At 50.4% G+C, this 14,672-nt stretch overlaps 1 protein-coding gene across 1 annotated transcript; it reads left to right on the top strand.

The window, feature by feature from the left end:
* The first annotated feature begins 464 nt into the window (after nt 1-464).
* On the top strand, nt 465-3,056 carry pnmt (phenylethanolamine N-methyltransferase). The gene is made up of 3 exons (XM_029246551.1): nt 465-785; nt 1,662-1,869; nt 2,618-3,056. Exons 1-3 carry the CDS (start codon nt 593-595, stop codon nt 3,054-3,056), a joined length of 840 nt encoding a protein of 279 aa, XP_029102384.1. The 5' UTR covers nt 465-592.
* Nucleotides 3,057-14,672: the final 11,616 nt, after the last annotated feature.

Below are 14,672 nucleotides of genomic sequence, written 5' to 3'. Positions count from 1 at the left end.
TTGTGTATGACGACCCTTCCCATGAAAAGGCTTCCACTTGCCACTTACCTGGAGCACGATAACGCTCCTTGGCACAAGATGTCTCCTGGCCGGCTCAGGTGTAGCTGCAAGAGTGGAAGGGTGGCAGCCGCGGCGGACAGTGACGCTGCAGAGAGAAGCCGATTGGTAGAAATCATTTGATTACGTTCGTAGGAAATGTTCGCCAAGATGAGCAGATAGGATGCGAACAGGCGACGCGGCCTCCGGGCCGAATTGGGGGACCCATTAGAGGATGTGCATGTCAAGAAAGGTCTCGCTCAGATGGCATCGGAGCCCGAGGCTGGGGATGCGCCAGGCCGGAGCTCAATCAGGTGGTCACGGCGCGAGATGGGATCTCGGCTGATAAGTGGGGGCCGGGGGGGGGGGGGGGGGGGGCTCCGGGACACAGGTGACCATAGGCTCCATTACTGTCCAGTGCACACACTCACACAGGCTGCTATAAAGTCCCTGAGTCCCTGACCCACTGACACCCAACGGTCAGCAAGCGGGCACCGACACCCCCAGCACACCCAGCGCCACACAGCGCACACCGCCGCAGAGACGCGCAGCCGGCATGGAGCGGAGCCAGGGGGAGGCGAAGGAGCCGCCCAACCGGGAGGGCATCGCCGCGATAGCTCGCTGCTACCAGGGCTTCGACCCGGCGATGTACCTGCGGTACAATTACACGCCCCCGCGGGCAGACTTCACTCGGACCGACAGCATCGTGCCGTGGAAACTGGCCTGTCTGCACCAAGCCTTCACTGAGGGTGAGTCTCACGTTACCGCAGTGCGACCGTGTGCTCGACTGTGTGTGTGTGTGTGAGCTACTCTTCATAACAGCATCAGCGTTCTCATGGCTTCTGCGGTTAAGTGCCGAATCCCTTTTTCCTCTACATGTTTTCACCATTTGCTGGATCGGCTGCGAAAAAATACGTCGTACCGAAGCGGCAACAACCCTGCGCACATAACCACGAGCTTCTCGTTTGCGGAATCTCACAGGGTGTTTCGTCACGTCACGGGCGCCAGGATGGTGATTTGGTCTCAACAAACGCAGAGATAATAGTGGGCACCGCTGAGGATGAACTATGTTTGTACAGCTGTACGCTTGTGCATCTCTATTCCGGAACATTCTGTCGGCCCTGTGCTCGTGTACCGTCCGCCTGCTCTGATCCTTCCAGCCCCGTTGCCTTTCGTCTGTCTGCTCGGCTCTCACCTTTCCTTCTCCCGTCATTTTCTCCTCTCCAAGTCCCCTCATTTCCCACTTTTCTTGCCCTTTCTTCCCGTCTCTTCACTGCTTTTCTCACGAGTCTCTCTCATTTCTCGCCCCTGTGCACACGTCGTTCCTCCTGGCCTCTTCCACACCGAGCATCCCAGCCCCTCACCGCAGGAACGTCGCCTCCTTTCTAATTACAACGTGTTTCCCGGAGCGCAGTACAGTACTTTCATGAGTTCTGCGTTCGGGGACAGTCACGCAGTTACACGTCTCCTGTGTGTTCCGTTGCGCATCTAAAGTTGAGGTGAAGTGCTTTGCGCAACGTGGGTACCGGAGCCCAGCAGGGTACAAGTGCATGTCCCTCGTGCAACGTCCATCATACACTGTCCGCACACCGCAACTGCTTCCGTGTCCACCTCTTCCTCCCCAGGAGATATGACTGGGGAGACCCTGGTGGACGTGGGCTCCGGTCCCACGCTGTACCAGGTGCTGAGCGGCTGCGAGGTTTTCGGACGGGTGGTGCTCACAGACTTCCTGGAAGCCAACCGGCGCGAGCTGCAGCGCTGGCTGGCCGGGGAACAAGGCAGCTTTGACTGGACGCCATACCTGCAGCACGTATGCCAGCTGGAGGGACGCAGGTGAGGCTGGACAAAGTGGGACCGAACACAGATCAGAGCGTTTCCACTGACATTTCAGCTCGCTTTCCTTTCCTGGAACCCGGCTTCTCGTCACCCTTACTTCACTTTCGTCCCGCCTCTTGCTCTCTTCCTGTAGCGCTGCACCGAAGACTGCGGAAGCCTCTATCTTCACTAATAAATGGCTGTTAATTACATCATTTTTAGGTTACTGACTTTGTTCTGCTGCTGCCTCATAAAAGCTTGTCTTATTTCCTTGCTGATTGTTCCAAAGACTGGAGCATCTTTCGCTTAGCGTTTCTACTGGCAATACAATTATGGCAGGATAAGATAGGATGGGATGGGGTGTGGGGGGTGGCATGAGATGGGACGAGATGGGACGGGGTTGGACAGGATGGGACGGGACGGGATTGGACGGGATGGGATGGGATTAAACTTTATTGATCACTGCAGGGAAATTCACACGGAGGAGCTGAACATGGCACATAAAAATAAGGTGCACAGTTAATCCGACGAAACAGTAGAAAAACAGAGAATAAAGAAAAATAACAATAAAAAACAAAATAAGTAGGAAAAATAGCACGACTGATGCCAAGTTCTTCACCGTTAGCTCCCTTCGGAGGCGAAGGGTTCAGCCATGTGGCGCTTTGCAGTCATCTGTCTGCCAAACGCAGAGACATGAAATCCCAAGTGGCACGAGAACACGGGGCTTCATGGTCTCTTGCCCCTTTGCCCCCCTCACCTTTCTCAGCCCCTCTGCCTGGCGCGAGAAGGCGGCTCGCTTGCGCTCGGTGGTCACCGAGGTCCTGCCCATCGACGTGCACCAGCCCTGCCCGCTGCCGCCGGGCTCCTTACCGGCTTCGGGAGCCGACTGCCTCGTCTCCTCCTTCTGCCTGGAGAGCGTGAGCCCGGACGTGGCCTCCTTCACGGCGGCGCTGCGGCGCATGGGCTCCCTGCTGCGGCCCGGGGGTCACGTGCTGCTCATCGGGGCCCTGGGCGAGAGCTACTACATGGCCGCGCCAAACGTGCGCATCCCCGTGGTGCCGCTGGACGAGGCGCAGGTCTGCAGCAGCCTGAAGGTCAGCGGGCTCTCCCTGCTCCGCCTGTGCGTCTACACACTGCCGCCAGACATGAGGGTGGGCGTGGACGACGTTTCCGGCATCTTCTTCGTCAAAGCCAGAAAGCCCTAGGCGACGGGAGCCACGGGAGGGTGGAGGGGGGTGCACGGGCAGAGTGGGACGGTTGAGGAAAGATGTTCTAAGATGCTGCGTAGAAACAGGCGGTGGGCGGAGAAGAGGGGGGCAAAGAGACAGTAAAGGATGTTAGGAAACAAGAGCACGTTTCATATGTAAAATATACCTGTTTAACTGTCAATGGTCCCTCTGATCAGCACGTTCTTGGCTCTCCGTATGCTGCCCTTTCATTTTACCAACGGGTTAGAGCAATTATATACACTGACAACATAAAAAAAATTTCTAAAGAAAAAAAATGAAATGTATATTTTCTAAACGTGTGCAATTTAACAACATGTACGACTTGTACCCACTTCTAAAAGAACACTCTGCAAAAGCTGATCAGCTCAGGGTCCGAAGCTCTTCACACCACTCAATGGCTCACACACCTCAAACAGGTCAATATCGAAGATCCCATTAGCGCAACTTGGTCTTCGGCGATGTCAGAATTCTTCCTCCAACATGTTTCTTTCACTTCATTTAAACTACGCGAGAACCGGACTGCAACTCGTCTCAAGGCTGCCGCTTTCGATCGGGGACTCGAGGGCAAGTGATCGGTAGAGACCACAGTCCCACTTTCGCCCTTTAACACAAATGAGAGCCCGAATGTTATTTAGAATTTATTCACGTTATTTACAAATTAATATTCATCCCCCTCGGTCCAAGTTTCGACTGATCGCTTTTGTTGCTTACAACCTTTATTTTGTGCGTTTTGCGTAAGTCTGCAGTATTTCTCTTGCAATCCTTTGACACGTAATGAATAAACATGAAAGATATTTGTGTTGTAATGATGAGTTTGTGCTCATTGTCACCTGACCACACATCATCACTCTGTTCACGTTGCTGATGTTGGAGTCCTGTGACCACGTTACACAAAGTAGACCAAACGTCTCTTTTTTGCAGGCTGTCACTCCCACATTTGTAGGACACGGCTGTCGTCGGAGGCGAAGAGGGTTTTAGTTTGTTGAGAATCGCGCGTGGGATCATCTCCTTGGCATCGGGCTGTGAGGGGGCTCCTGTGTCTCTATGAAGTGTAGAGCCTTGTCGTGTGGAGCCGTGTGCTCTGAGTACGATTCATTGACAGGATCCATTGTCAGTGACCACGTTGCCTTGCTTTACGTGGCCTCGTTCGGTGCTGACTTTGTTTCTATGTACAAAATTGGACTTTAACTGGACAAACGTAAAATATGTACAGATGCTCCTCAACTTACATTTACATTTATTCATTTAGCAGACACAACTTTGTCCAAAGCGACGTACATCTCAGCAAAAGTACAATTTGTGCATTACATTAAGAGAAGGAGACATAGCTGTAGACATGAAAGTCTCAAGCAAACCTAGTTTGTTACTTACGATGGTTCCGCTTACGATTTTTTTCGACTTTACGATGCTGAGCTGGCTATAGACATTCAGCAGAAACTGTGCTTTGAATTTTGAATTCAGATTTATTCCCGGGCAACCAATTTGCGGAGCGATACTGTCGCGATGCTCGGCAGCGGCTGCAAGCCTGTGATGGCCATCGCATGTATGCTAGGCTATGATGTTGGGTAGGTTAGGGGTATTAAATGCATTTTCGACTTACGATATTTTCGACTTACGGTGGGTTTCGTAGAACGTAACCCCATTGTAAGTCAGGGAGGGCCTGTACGTACATGTTGTCAAGAGTTTTCATTATTACTTTCCTACAGGCAGAAACTGCATTGTCATGTCGTGCTAAATAACGTAATAAGCTCCCCATCAGCTGACGTCCTGGTCGCACTGGAACTCACGGGTGTGGTGATGCCCTGGCAAAGGAGCAGAAGAGACAGCACATCACTGGTTTAATGTGAGCATGACGGTCATCACAAAGTGGTCCATCTGAGAGACCAGTGACCAGAGGTGGTGAGCTGGAACTGGGTGCAAACTGGATGGAACGGCCTGGCTGCGGGAGGGACAGACCTCTCGTCCATCCAGAAGCCATGGAAGTAACGGGCCAAACGCAATACAGTGAAGATGAGCTGCCTCGGGCCTGTCTGCTCAGAAGGTCTCCGTTCTCTCCTAGATGCAGAAAAATGACCGCAATTTTCAAGGGGAAATTAGGAAAGAAGCGGCATTTTTTAGCTCTAAGGAGGCATGAATAAGAAATGATGAATGGGAAACAAGTGTGCTTCAGGGTGAGCGGGAGGAGTGGAAGCCAAGCTTATAGCTTATATTCAATTATATTCAATTAGGTCTGAAAGGCAAAAAGTTGAATTCTGCAGCTGAGAGGCTTCGCACTCAGCAATGGGTGGGCGGCACGTAAACTCTTCGACTTTGTCTAGAAAGTGTTTCTCTGAGAAACGAAATACACAGCAACAGACGTTCGATGGCGTGGGATTTCCCAGTAAAAGCACGTCTGTATCCGTCACGCCCACTACCACACCCCAGACACTTGGTATCAATCAGCATGACCAGGGGTAAAAGGCACCAAGCCATCACCTTCAAGTTGTGGAATCTCAAGAGAGACGACGGCCCCCTCGGCGCTCTCTAGTCTTTTCCGGCGATCCTCAGCTGTTCCCGATCCTTGCCCCTCTCCTCCTCGTTTCCTTGCCCGACTCCACGTCTCCCACGGTAACGGTCTCTTGCTTCGCCCTTCGACCATATCTTCGAATGCTCATCTCAACAACGTTCGCCAGTCGACCCGACCGTTCGCCTGTCCCCGACCACGAAACCTGCCTTGTCCTCCAGAATCAACTGCACTTGGGTCCAGCGTCCTGTGTGTCGTCTCTGAGATGCGTCAGAGTGAGCATTTGATTTATTTTTTTATTTTTTTTATTTTTTTATAGAGCACTCTTCTCACGCAGTGACACAGAGCGCTTTAACACAGGCATACAGCAAGAAAAATTGATACAAACAAAGAAGACAGTCAACTAATAGCTACCATAATGAAGAAATTATAGAGCTATAAATATGCCTACTGGCCACCGGGGAAAGGAACAAAAACTCCCAACTGAAGCTTAGGTTAAGGGAGAAAAAAAAAAACCTCTGGGGGTCCACGGGCCAGTGGTTGCCCACCCCTCCTGGGCATTCTAGAAAGTAACAATTTGTAAGCCAGTGTTTAACAAGTAATTATAATGTTGGTAAAATTTGATGAGACTGAAGTTAAAGAAATTTGTGCTCAGGATGTTAACTAAACTGCACTGATTAATGGCATTAATTCATAAGCAGCTCATCGATACAGCTTCGTTACATTCGATGAGTTACAGAAGGATATGGGCTTGTTCCAGATCTTGCAGATATTCACGTTTCGATAGCACGCAAATCAGGCAGAATCTCTGTATAACTTACTTGTTTCTGTTAGGTTGTGTCACGATGAAACGGGACGGAAGGACTCAAGTGCGGGGTCGTTCGTCTGGATTCAGAGGATCAGGCAAGTTGTTCTCGGTGTCGGGGACAGACGGAGGGTCGGTCGATCGGCGGTCGGGGTCAGAGCGGGAATCCATGGTGAGGTCAGGAGACGAAGCGAAGAGTCGGTCGAACGGAGATCGGAGTTGAAACGAAGATTCGTGGACGTGGTCGAGAAACAAAGCGAAGGGTCAACAACCGGAGAACATGAACTGAGAACTGGAGATGAGCAAGGAGTCACAAGGAAGGGAGGTTGTCTCTGACGAGATTCCACAAGGGTATGGGAGCTGATGAGGGTCTTTTAAAGGGTGAGCGGTTAATCTGGTGCTGGAGCCGAGTCAGGTGTTGTCGTCTGAGATGTAGGCGTGGACGTGACAGGTTGTATTTTTCCAAAAAAGAGATCAAGGGCAGAGAGGAGTGTAACACCTTGCCAGGTACCAAAGGGAACCAGGATATCAGCAATAGTACTCAATAGACTTGCACACAAATATCAGAGGGTCCACTGAACATTCAGGACGAGCTCCACCCCCTCGCACCCACTATAAAGGTTGACATCGTGTCCGGATTGGCTGCCACATGGACATTGCTGTGGACCACTTACTGTAAACACTGTAGGAGTGTGTAGGAGTGTAAGAAAGGGAATGTCCTGTTTCACATGTTGGTGGAAGTCCTCAGGAGTGGGGTGTCATTGCTGTTGGTCAGGGCTACAGAATGACCTCTTCATCCATCCATCCATCCATCGATTTTCTAGGACCGCTTGTCCTACTAGGGTCGCCGTGGCAGCAGGGAGAGCAGAGAGGTCCAGCCGCCCCTGTCCCCCGCAACTTCCTCCAGTTCAGCCTGGAGGATCCCCAGCCGTTCCCAGGCCAACTGTGAGATATAATCCCTCCAGTGGGTCCTGGGCTGACCTCAGGTTCTCGTCCCAGTTGGCTGCGCCTGTATACCTCCAAAGGGAGGCGCACAGGAGGCATCATTATGAGATGACCGAACCACCTCAACTGGCTCCTCTCAATGCGGAGGAGTAGCGGCTCTATTCTGATTTCCTCCCGGATGTCTGAACTCCTCACCCTGTCACGGAGAGTGAGTCCCAACACCCTGCGGAGAAAACTCATTTCGGCCGCTTGTATCCGTGAGCTTATTCTTTCGGTCATTACCCAAAGTTCACGGCCATAGGTGAGGGTAGGGACATAGATTGACCGGCAAATGGAGAGCTTCGCCTTATGGCTCAGCTCCCCCTTCACCACTACAGTCCGATACAGCGACCGCATTACTGCTGCCGCTGCTCCCGGTCTGCGGTCGATCTCACGCTCCCTTCTCCCCTCACTCGTGAACAAGACCCCAAGATATTTAAACTCCTCCACCTGGGACAAATTCTCTCCCCTTACCTGGAGGGTAACCTCTGACCTCTTATGACCTCTCACAGGATGTTATAATTTCACACCATGAATATGTGCAACTTGTCAGTCCTCTTCCAAGACAAACCATGTACCAAACTGAAAATAAGAGCTCAGACTCAAGAGCTGCAGACATATTTTCACTTAATTTCACAAATTCAAGTAATAAGATGTATTTTATACTTGCAGATTAGTTTTACACCTGTTTTTAATTGCTCGGCAACCAAGTGCGTACACCAGCAGATGTTGACTGGTGTGCTATGCACATATAATAGGAGAGCGTGGGACTATTTTCTTCACATGTAATTTGCAGTGAAGAGAATAGAGTGTCAAAGAAATTAAAATAAAAAGCAATTCACCAGATGATGCAGAAAATCAACAGTAACTTTTATGTATGTATAAATTTATGTAAGTACATATTTATATACACACTTTGAGACTTGTGTATTCCCTTGATTCTTTTGTATTTGTTTAAAATATGACTTTTAGATTTTTTACCCATTTCTACATGAAGAATTGCTCCAACTCTGCTAAACTGAACAGCGCATGTTTGTGAATGGCAGATTTCAGGCCACAAAACAGGTTTTATATTGATATTCGGTCTGGACGTTGGCTGGGTATTTCCAGAACACCACCCCTGCTTTTAGAAACACTTCTTTGTGAATTTTGTTTGCATTTTGGTGCACTGTCCTATTGAAAAGTGAATTTTGGAATAAACTCAGATCCGTTATTGAATGAAACAGGTTCTTCTGTAGGACTCATCTGTTTTTGGCCACATCCATTTCATCCTTAACAGCAGCCAACCCATTATTCATGATGCTGCCACCACCGTACTGGATTGTAGGGGGTGATGCAACGGTGTTCCCCCGGCGCGGATGCGTCGGACCCAAGTGTGGAGCACAAGAAGCATACTCATGGGCCGATCCAGTAGACATGGTCAAGAAAACAGGGAAAAAGGTCACCGATTCGCAAACGGAATCCGAAGGACAAATCCTAGAGACGTAATCCAGTAGACAGGCGAGAAGTCGTGGCAAAACAGGAAGTCGTTGGCGAGGAGCAGGGCGGTCAGGAGACCTAATGCGCGAGTTAGTAGCGAGGCCGAACAAGGTTCCGCAACTTCCTGCAGTCCGGGCTGTCCTTCCATGTGCCCGGACCTTGATCAGCTGCAGGTGTTGCTTGTTACTGAGGTTGAGGGCATGACACAATCACAGAACTCGGGTTTTCTGACAAAATTTCCTTTCTCGTCTAAGGGTTCACCACTGACTTTCTGGCAAATTCCGCGTGGGAGTTCACATTGGTCTTAGAAATGTCTTCTACCTTACGGCTCCTCTGAACAGGACAAATCTATGCAGTACATAAGAGACTAATGATCTCTGGACAGAGTTTCCCATTCTGTCAAAGATTTCCAAAATCTTGACAGTGCTCCCCAGTTTCTTCACTGTCAGTTGCACTTCTCTTCCAGCTATTCACCTGACAGCCCAGTCATGCTGTTGCCTGGGATGTGCACATTTTCACAGTTTCGATGGTCTTCACTCTGATCCTGGGAAAGTTCAAAACTTTGACAGCCTTTTCATAGCGTTTCCAACTTCAGCCTCTGACAACAATTTTGAAGTTTCACAGTTTATTCTTGAACCTCGAGTGTATTTTTCACAGGCTGGTATCTATCCCGGTGGTTTCAGGTGTAAGTCAGAGACTGATTAAAATATAACATTCTACCCACTGACACCCGGGGATGCTAATCCAATCTGACAGAACCGTTGGGTGATTCTGAAAACCTCGACACAAACGAGCCCCGAAGCACCGGGTGCTAATGGCTGCTCTCATGCTCTTCCATCATGACTCAACATGTTTTAGGAAGAGAAGACTGGCTCTCCTGCGGTGCCCTTACTCATTCCTGGGAAAGACAAACAAGGTCGACAAATGAGCGGAGGGAGCATCTGCTTGCCGTAGTTCGCTGGTGGGCAAGTAAAGAAACCTCCAGGTCTTGGGCAGCTCGTCGACTGACCGCTCATTAACACACACAGGACACACACCTGTGGATGGAGGTGTGGGAATGGCAGCACTTGAATATATCTACATTCCAATTTCTTCTCAACATTTCTCTCTCACTCACTCACTCACTCACTCTCTCTCACACACACACACACACACACACACACACACACACACACACACACACACACACACACACACACACACACACACACACACACACACACGTTCAAGCTAACATTTAAAACGCTCTAATTAATCAGAGTAGAGCAAAGTAATTGGAAGGAGCTCTTCTATTTTTAAAGTCCTGCTGCTGTGTCGTCAGAATGGAGGAACCATGGAAGAAGGTGTTGTCACTAGGAAAAAACTAAAGAAAATAACATTAAAAAACCAAAAAAAACCCCCATATGTTTAGCTCTTAGCTCGTCTTCATGTCTTTTCACAATTTCAATTAAAGAATTGTTGTCTCAAGTCATCAACGTGGAGCCTGGAATTGCAGTTTCTTTCATCAACAAAGCTGTTAAACATCAGCAATGATGAACAAAAGTGCTCCACTTGGATGATGGAGACAATCCAGGTAAAAGGAGGGAAACCCACTGGAACTGGACGGGAAGGTGAAGTTCAGTCCATCCGTTCAGCCGCCACTGTAGGAAATGACTGATCGTGAAAAACTTCAACACCTTTATCAGGTACATTTTGTGTCCTAAAAAATACATATTTTAAGATGAAGAAAGAGCAGCAGCGGTAACGTTACAGTGAAAAATCCTCAGCAGCGTGAACTGAAATAGAAATGAACACAGAGCGGAAAAGGCTGAATTCCCCTCTTTTTAAAGTCGTGCTGTAGACGCTCTGTACAGTCACATTCACTTGCTGGATGAGTGTGCATCGTGGGTTCAGTCCTCGCTCGGTGCGGGAGGTCTTTGCGTGTTTTTACCGTGTCTGCATGTGTCCCACTTTCCTCCCACGGTCCATTTCAGGTCAGCTGGCGAGTCTAAACTGCCCGCTGCGGTCATCGCCTGAGCACAGCTGGTGGTGTAGTAGTTGAAGTTGCTGCTTTTTGATCCATAGGCTGCAGGTTCGGGTCTCTCCTTCTGCTGCCTTACCCATGAGCAAGGTGGTTACCCTGAAATTACCCAGCTGTATAAACGGGTAAATAACTGTAACCTGGACATTGTAAGTTGCTTTTGGAGAAAAGTGTCGGGCTAAATGAATGAATGTAATACATGATGAAGCCGGTGAGTTTGAAGGACTGGAAAGGGGCCCCGATCCACCGCACCGCTCTGCACCATCCCACTGCTTTGGGCTCTTTGGGACAGTAAAAGTGTCTTTAAGCCACAGTCACAGCAACTATGTTACAGGACACACTGTTATTACAAAGGCCACGTCGGTCATTTGTGTCACAGTGATCTCCTGGCTTCTGGAACAAGTCAAACAAACCAGGTTTTCTACCACGTTTCACAACGATGGCAAAGTGCGGTACAAACGGTATTCTCCCCCACTGCCGGCCCTGAGGACACTGTGGCACCGCCCACCACGCTGAGCACGAGGAACACTGCCCTCACCAGGTGAGCGTGGCAATCGCTCACTGTGATTTCACTGCGGCCTTTACCTCATTTTACTCCCCTACCAAACGGCTCCATATGAAGGCACCGTACACACACACACACATTTTCAGAACCGCTTGTCCCATATGGGGTCACGGGGAACCGGAGCCTACCCGGCAACACAGGGCGTAAGGCCGGAGGGGGAGGGGACACACCCAGGACGGGACGCCAGTCCGTCGCAAGGCACCCCAAGCGGGACTTGAACCCCAGACCCACTGGAGAGCAGGACTGTGGTCCAACCCATTGCGCCACCGCACCCCCTGAAGGCACCGTAAGTTTGTAGTAAAGTGTTCCAATTTCTCAACTGAAAAGGCTCTCCCAGATAAGAAAGGGATACTGTACAAGGTCCATGTATGACTGCATGTTACCAAATCAGAGAATTTCTGCTGCATAAAAGAAATACAAACCGAAAACAAGGTAATACTGCTATCCACGTACTGACAAGGCAGGTACTTCAGTTCCATTGTAACTGAAACAGGACTAATACATTTATTTATTTCATCAAAGCAAGGGGGGTGCAGCAGGTTGACTGGGTCCTGCTCTCCAGCGGGTCTGGGGTTCGAGTCCTGCTTGGGGTGCCCTGTGACAGACTGGTGTCCCATCCTGGGGGCATCCCTTCCCCCTCCAGCCTTGGGCCCTGTGTTAGGCTCTGGGTCACCACAACCACCCTTGGGACAAGCAGTTTCAGACAGTGTGTGCATGTGTGTTTTGTCCAAAGCGACTTCCAATGAACTCTATGTAGTGTTACCAGCACACACGCCTTATTCACCATGGTGACTTACACTGCTAAATACACTACTTACAATGGGTCACTCATCCATACATCAGTGGAACACACACACTCTCTCTGTCACTCATGTCTTTGGAGTGTGGGAGGAAACCAGAGCACCCAGAGGAAACCCACACAGACACAGGGAGAACATGCAAACTCCATACAAACTGAGCAGGGATCGAACCCATGTCCTCTCTCACCACCCAGGCGCTACTCGCTGTGCCACCATAACTGGGCTAATACAAACTAAAACTGTACTAGCAGGGTAAGATCCACCGCCTAGATTCCAAACCCGCGTCCCAATGTTGCAAATGTGAAAACACACTCAGGGCCGAAGTGGGTCCGAGTCACTTGTCTGCTGGTTATCGGAGGAATTTTAGATATTCTGAATTATCTTGGAATCATGGTTTCCATTGCAAATCCTCAGGTGTCCTGGGCTTTGGACTAATAACCTCCTTGATTCAGGACAATAACACATAAAATGCAGAACAATGCATTTTAAAATGGTGCTCAAACTTTTCTTGAGCATTCCTGTTTAACTCTCTCCCTCACACACACAGATACACACACAGATACACACACAGCTAAGGCCGGTACAGCCAGCGCCACGATTCCGTTCTGTCTGGCTCTTGCATCGCCATGGCAACGCCCACCTCTTATTGCAGACCTGAGGCAGCGGAGATGGGGCGGCGTGTGCACGTTTGCCAGAGTGGACTAGATGAAGGATTTCAGCGAGTGGATCTCTAATAGCTCCCAGCAATGTTATTAACATGAACACACACACACACTCGGTTACAATCAAGAGAGGCTCAAATCTTTCTTCCTTCCTTCCTTCCTTCGCGCTGAGTCTGACCTTTCTTCCTCCCACAGATCCTAGTGACTCATTTGGGTCGAGGTGTTGAAGTCCCCCCCCCCCCCCCCGCCCCGACCAGCCAGCTCCCCTGCCGCCTGCTGACTTCCTGCTCAAGTGAACCAAGGGCTGACATTCAGCTTTTAATGAACACTGTTGTCCCCTGACAACCCGGAAAGTTCCACAGCTTCAGAGGAGGCCCAGAGGTTCAGGGGGAAGAACGGGACGCTTCACGTTACAACGACCCTGTGTTGGGCACGTCTGACCTGCCGCGGTTCAGGACTTGTGCTACCATGTAGTAAAGCGCTCTCCGCATCAGGGGGTCCCGTGTGAGGAGCAACAGCTTTTCGAAACACAAACCTTATTTTTCACAGAAGAGGAATCTTGACAGGTTATCTGGTCATTTTGATTCCATTTCCTCCTTTTACTTCCATCCTGAGAGAGACGACAATACAGACGATACAAAAGAGCTGAGCAGTGAACACCACACAGGTCCCCCCGGGCATCCACCACCACTGAAGTGACCTGAGGATAGAAAGGGTTAATAAGAAGACCGTCAGGTTGCTACATTTGCTCAGAAAACTACACTATTGCGTTGGCGATTTGTTTTATGGCATAAATTTTTGCACATCTTTCAGTGACTATAAAGCAAAGGTGTGAGACGCAGGTCCAGGTCCAGGTCTGGACTTCAGTCTCCACACAAGACAATAGCGTGTGAACGTGGAGGTGAGCTGCACAAATGTCAGGAGAGAGGATGGGGGGTCCTGTAAGAAATACAGAACTCCGATATTGCAGAAAAGCGACACACAGAGATGATGTGACACCTTCCCCCACCACCCAGCACTGGGGGGGGTTCTCCGCCCCACCGCAGGCCAATTAACGGCTGGCTTTTCCCAGGTGGAGCTTGTTACAGTCCTCTGAAAGCGGAGCCGATGGGTCCGCGGCCACCCTCCGAGAGGACCCCCCACCTCACCTCACCTCACCTCACCTCACCCCTCCCAACCCGACAGCAGTGATGAGCCGATACCGTGTCCATAGCATCGTTGTGTCAGGATCACAACTAACCTTTAAAACGCACCTTTCTGGACGTTTCTCCCTCTCGTTTTTACAAGGGCCATCAATCCGCACCCCCTCCCTCCATCGCCCCCCCATCGGCGCTCGTCTTTTTCTCCAGCAGACGGAGGCCGATGTCACAACAACGGGGTCCTGCAGGACGTTCGAGGGGCTCCCCGTCACCCCAGTGTCATCGTGAGCGCCAGGACCGAGGCTCCATGCTGCTTCCCAGAGCAGGCGGAGAGCCGGGACATGACAGCCCCAACCCGCCCCCACACTTTTCGTGAGCCATCTTCCGGCACCTCGGCCGCTTTGGGGACCCTGGGGGAGACCGGCGGTGTGCAGAGCGCAACCTTTCCTGTTGACATCTGGAACAAAACCACAGAAGTCAGACAACGTCTAAAGGAATCCAAGCTCACAAGAGGGAAGCAAACAGGACTGGAACGAGACAGTGCTGCACGGTGGAACCTCGAACGTGGTACCGAGTCCAAGCGACTGCAGAACGAAGGCAAAAACTGTAGTGGTGGCCGCTTTCGGTAAACGTAT

Source organism: Scleropages formosus, chromosome 20 (assembly GCF_900964775.1).
Source record: "Scleropages formosus chromosome 20, fSclFor1.1, whole genome shotgun sequence".
Classification (NCBI taxonomy): Eukaryota; Metazoa; Chordata; class Actinopteri; order Osteoglossiformes; family Osteoglossidae; genus Scleropages; species Scleropages formosus.
Note: the sequence above shows the minus strand (reverse complement) of the source record. Positions and strands in the feature narration are given on the sequence as shown.

Coding starts and splice junctions, on each gene's coding strand:
- pnmt (XM_029246551.1), top strand. CDS start 593: ATGGAGCGGAGCCAGGGGGAGGCGAAGGAGCCGCCCAACCGGGAGGGC. Junction 786..1,661: donor GCACCAAGCCTTCACTGAGG/GTGAGTCTCACG, acceptor CTTCCTCCCCAG/GAGATATGACTGGGGAGACC. Junction 1,870..2,617: donor TGCCAGCTGGAGGGACGCAG/GTGAGGCTGGAC, acceptor CACCTTTCTCAG/CCCCTCTGCCTGGCGCGAGA.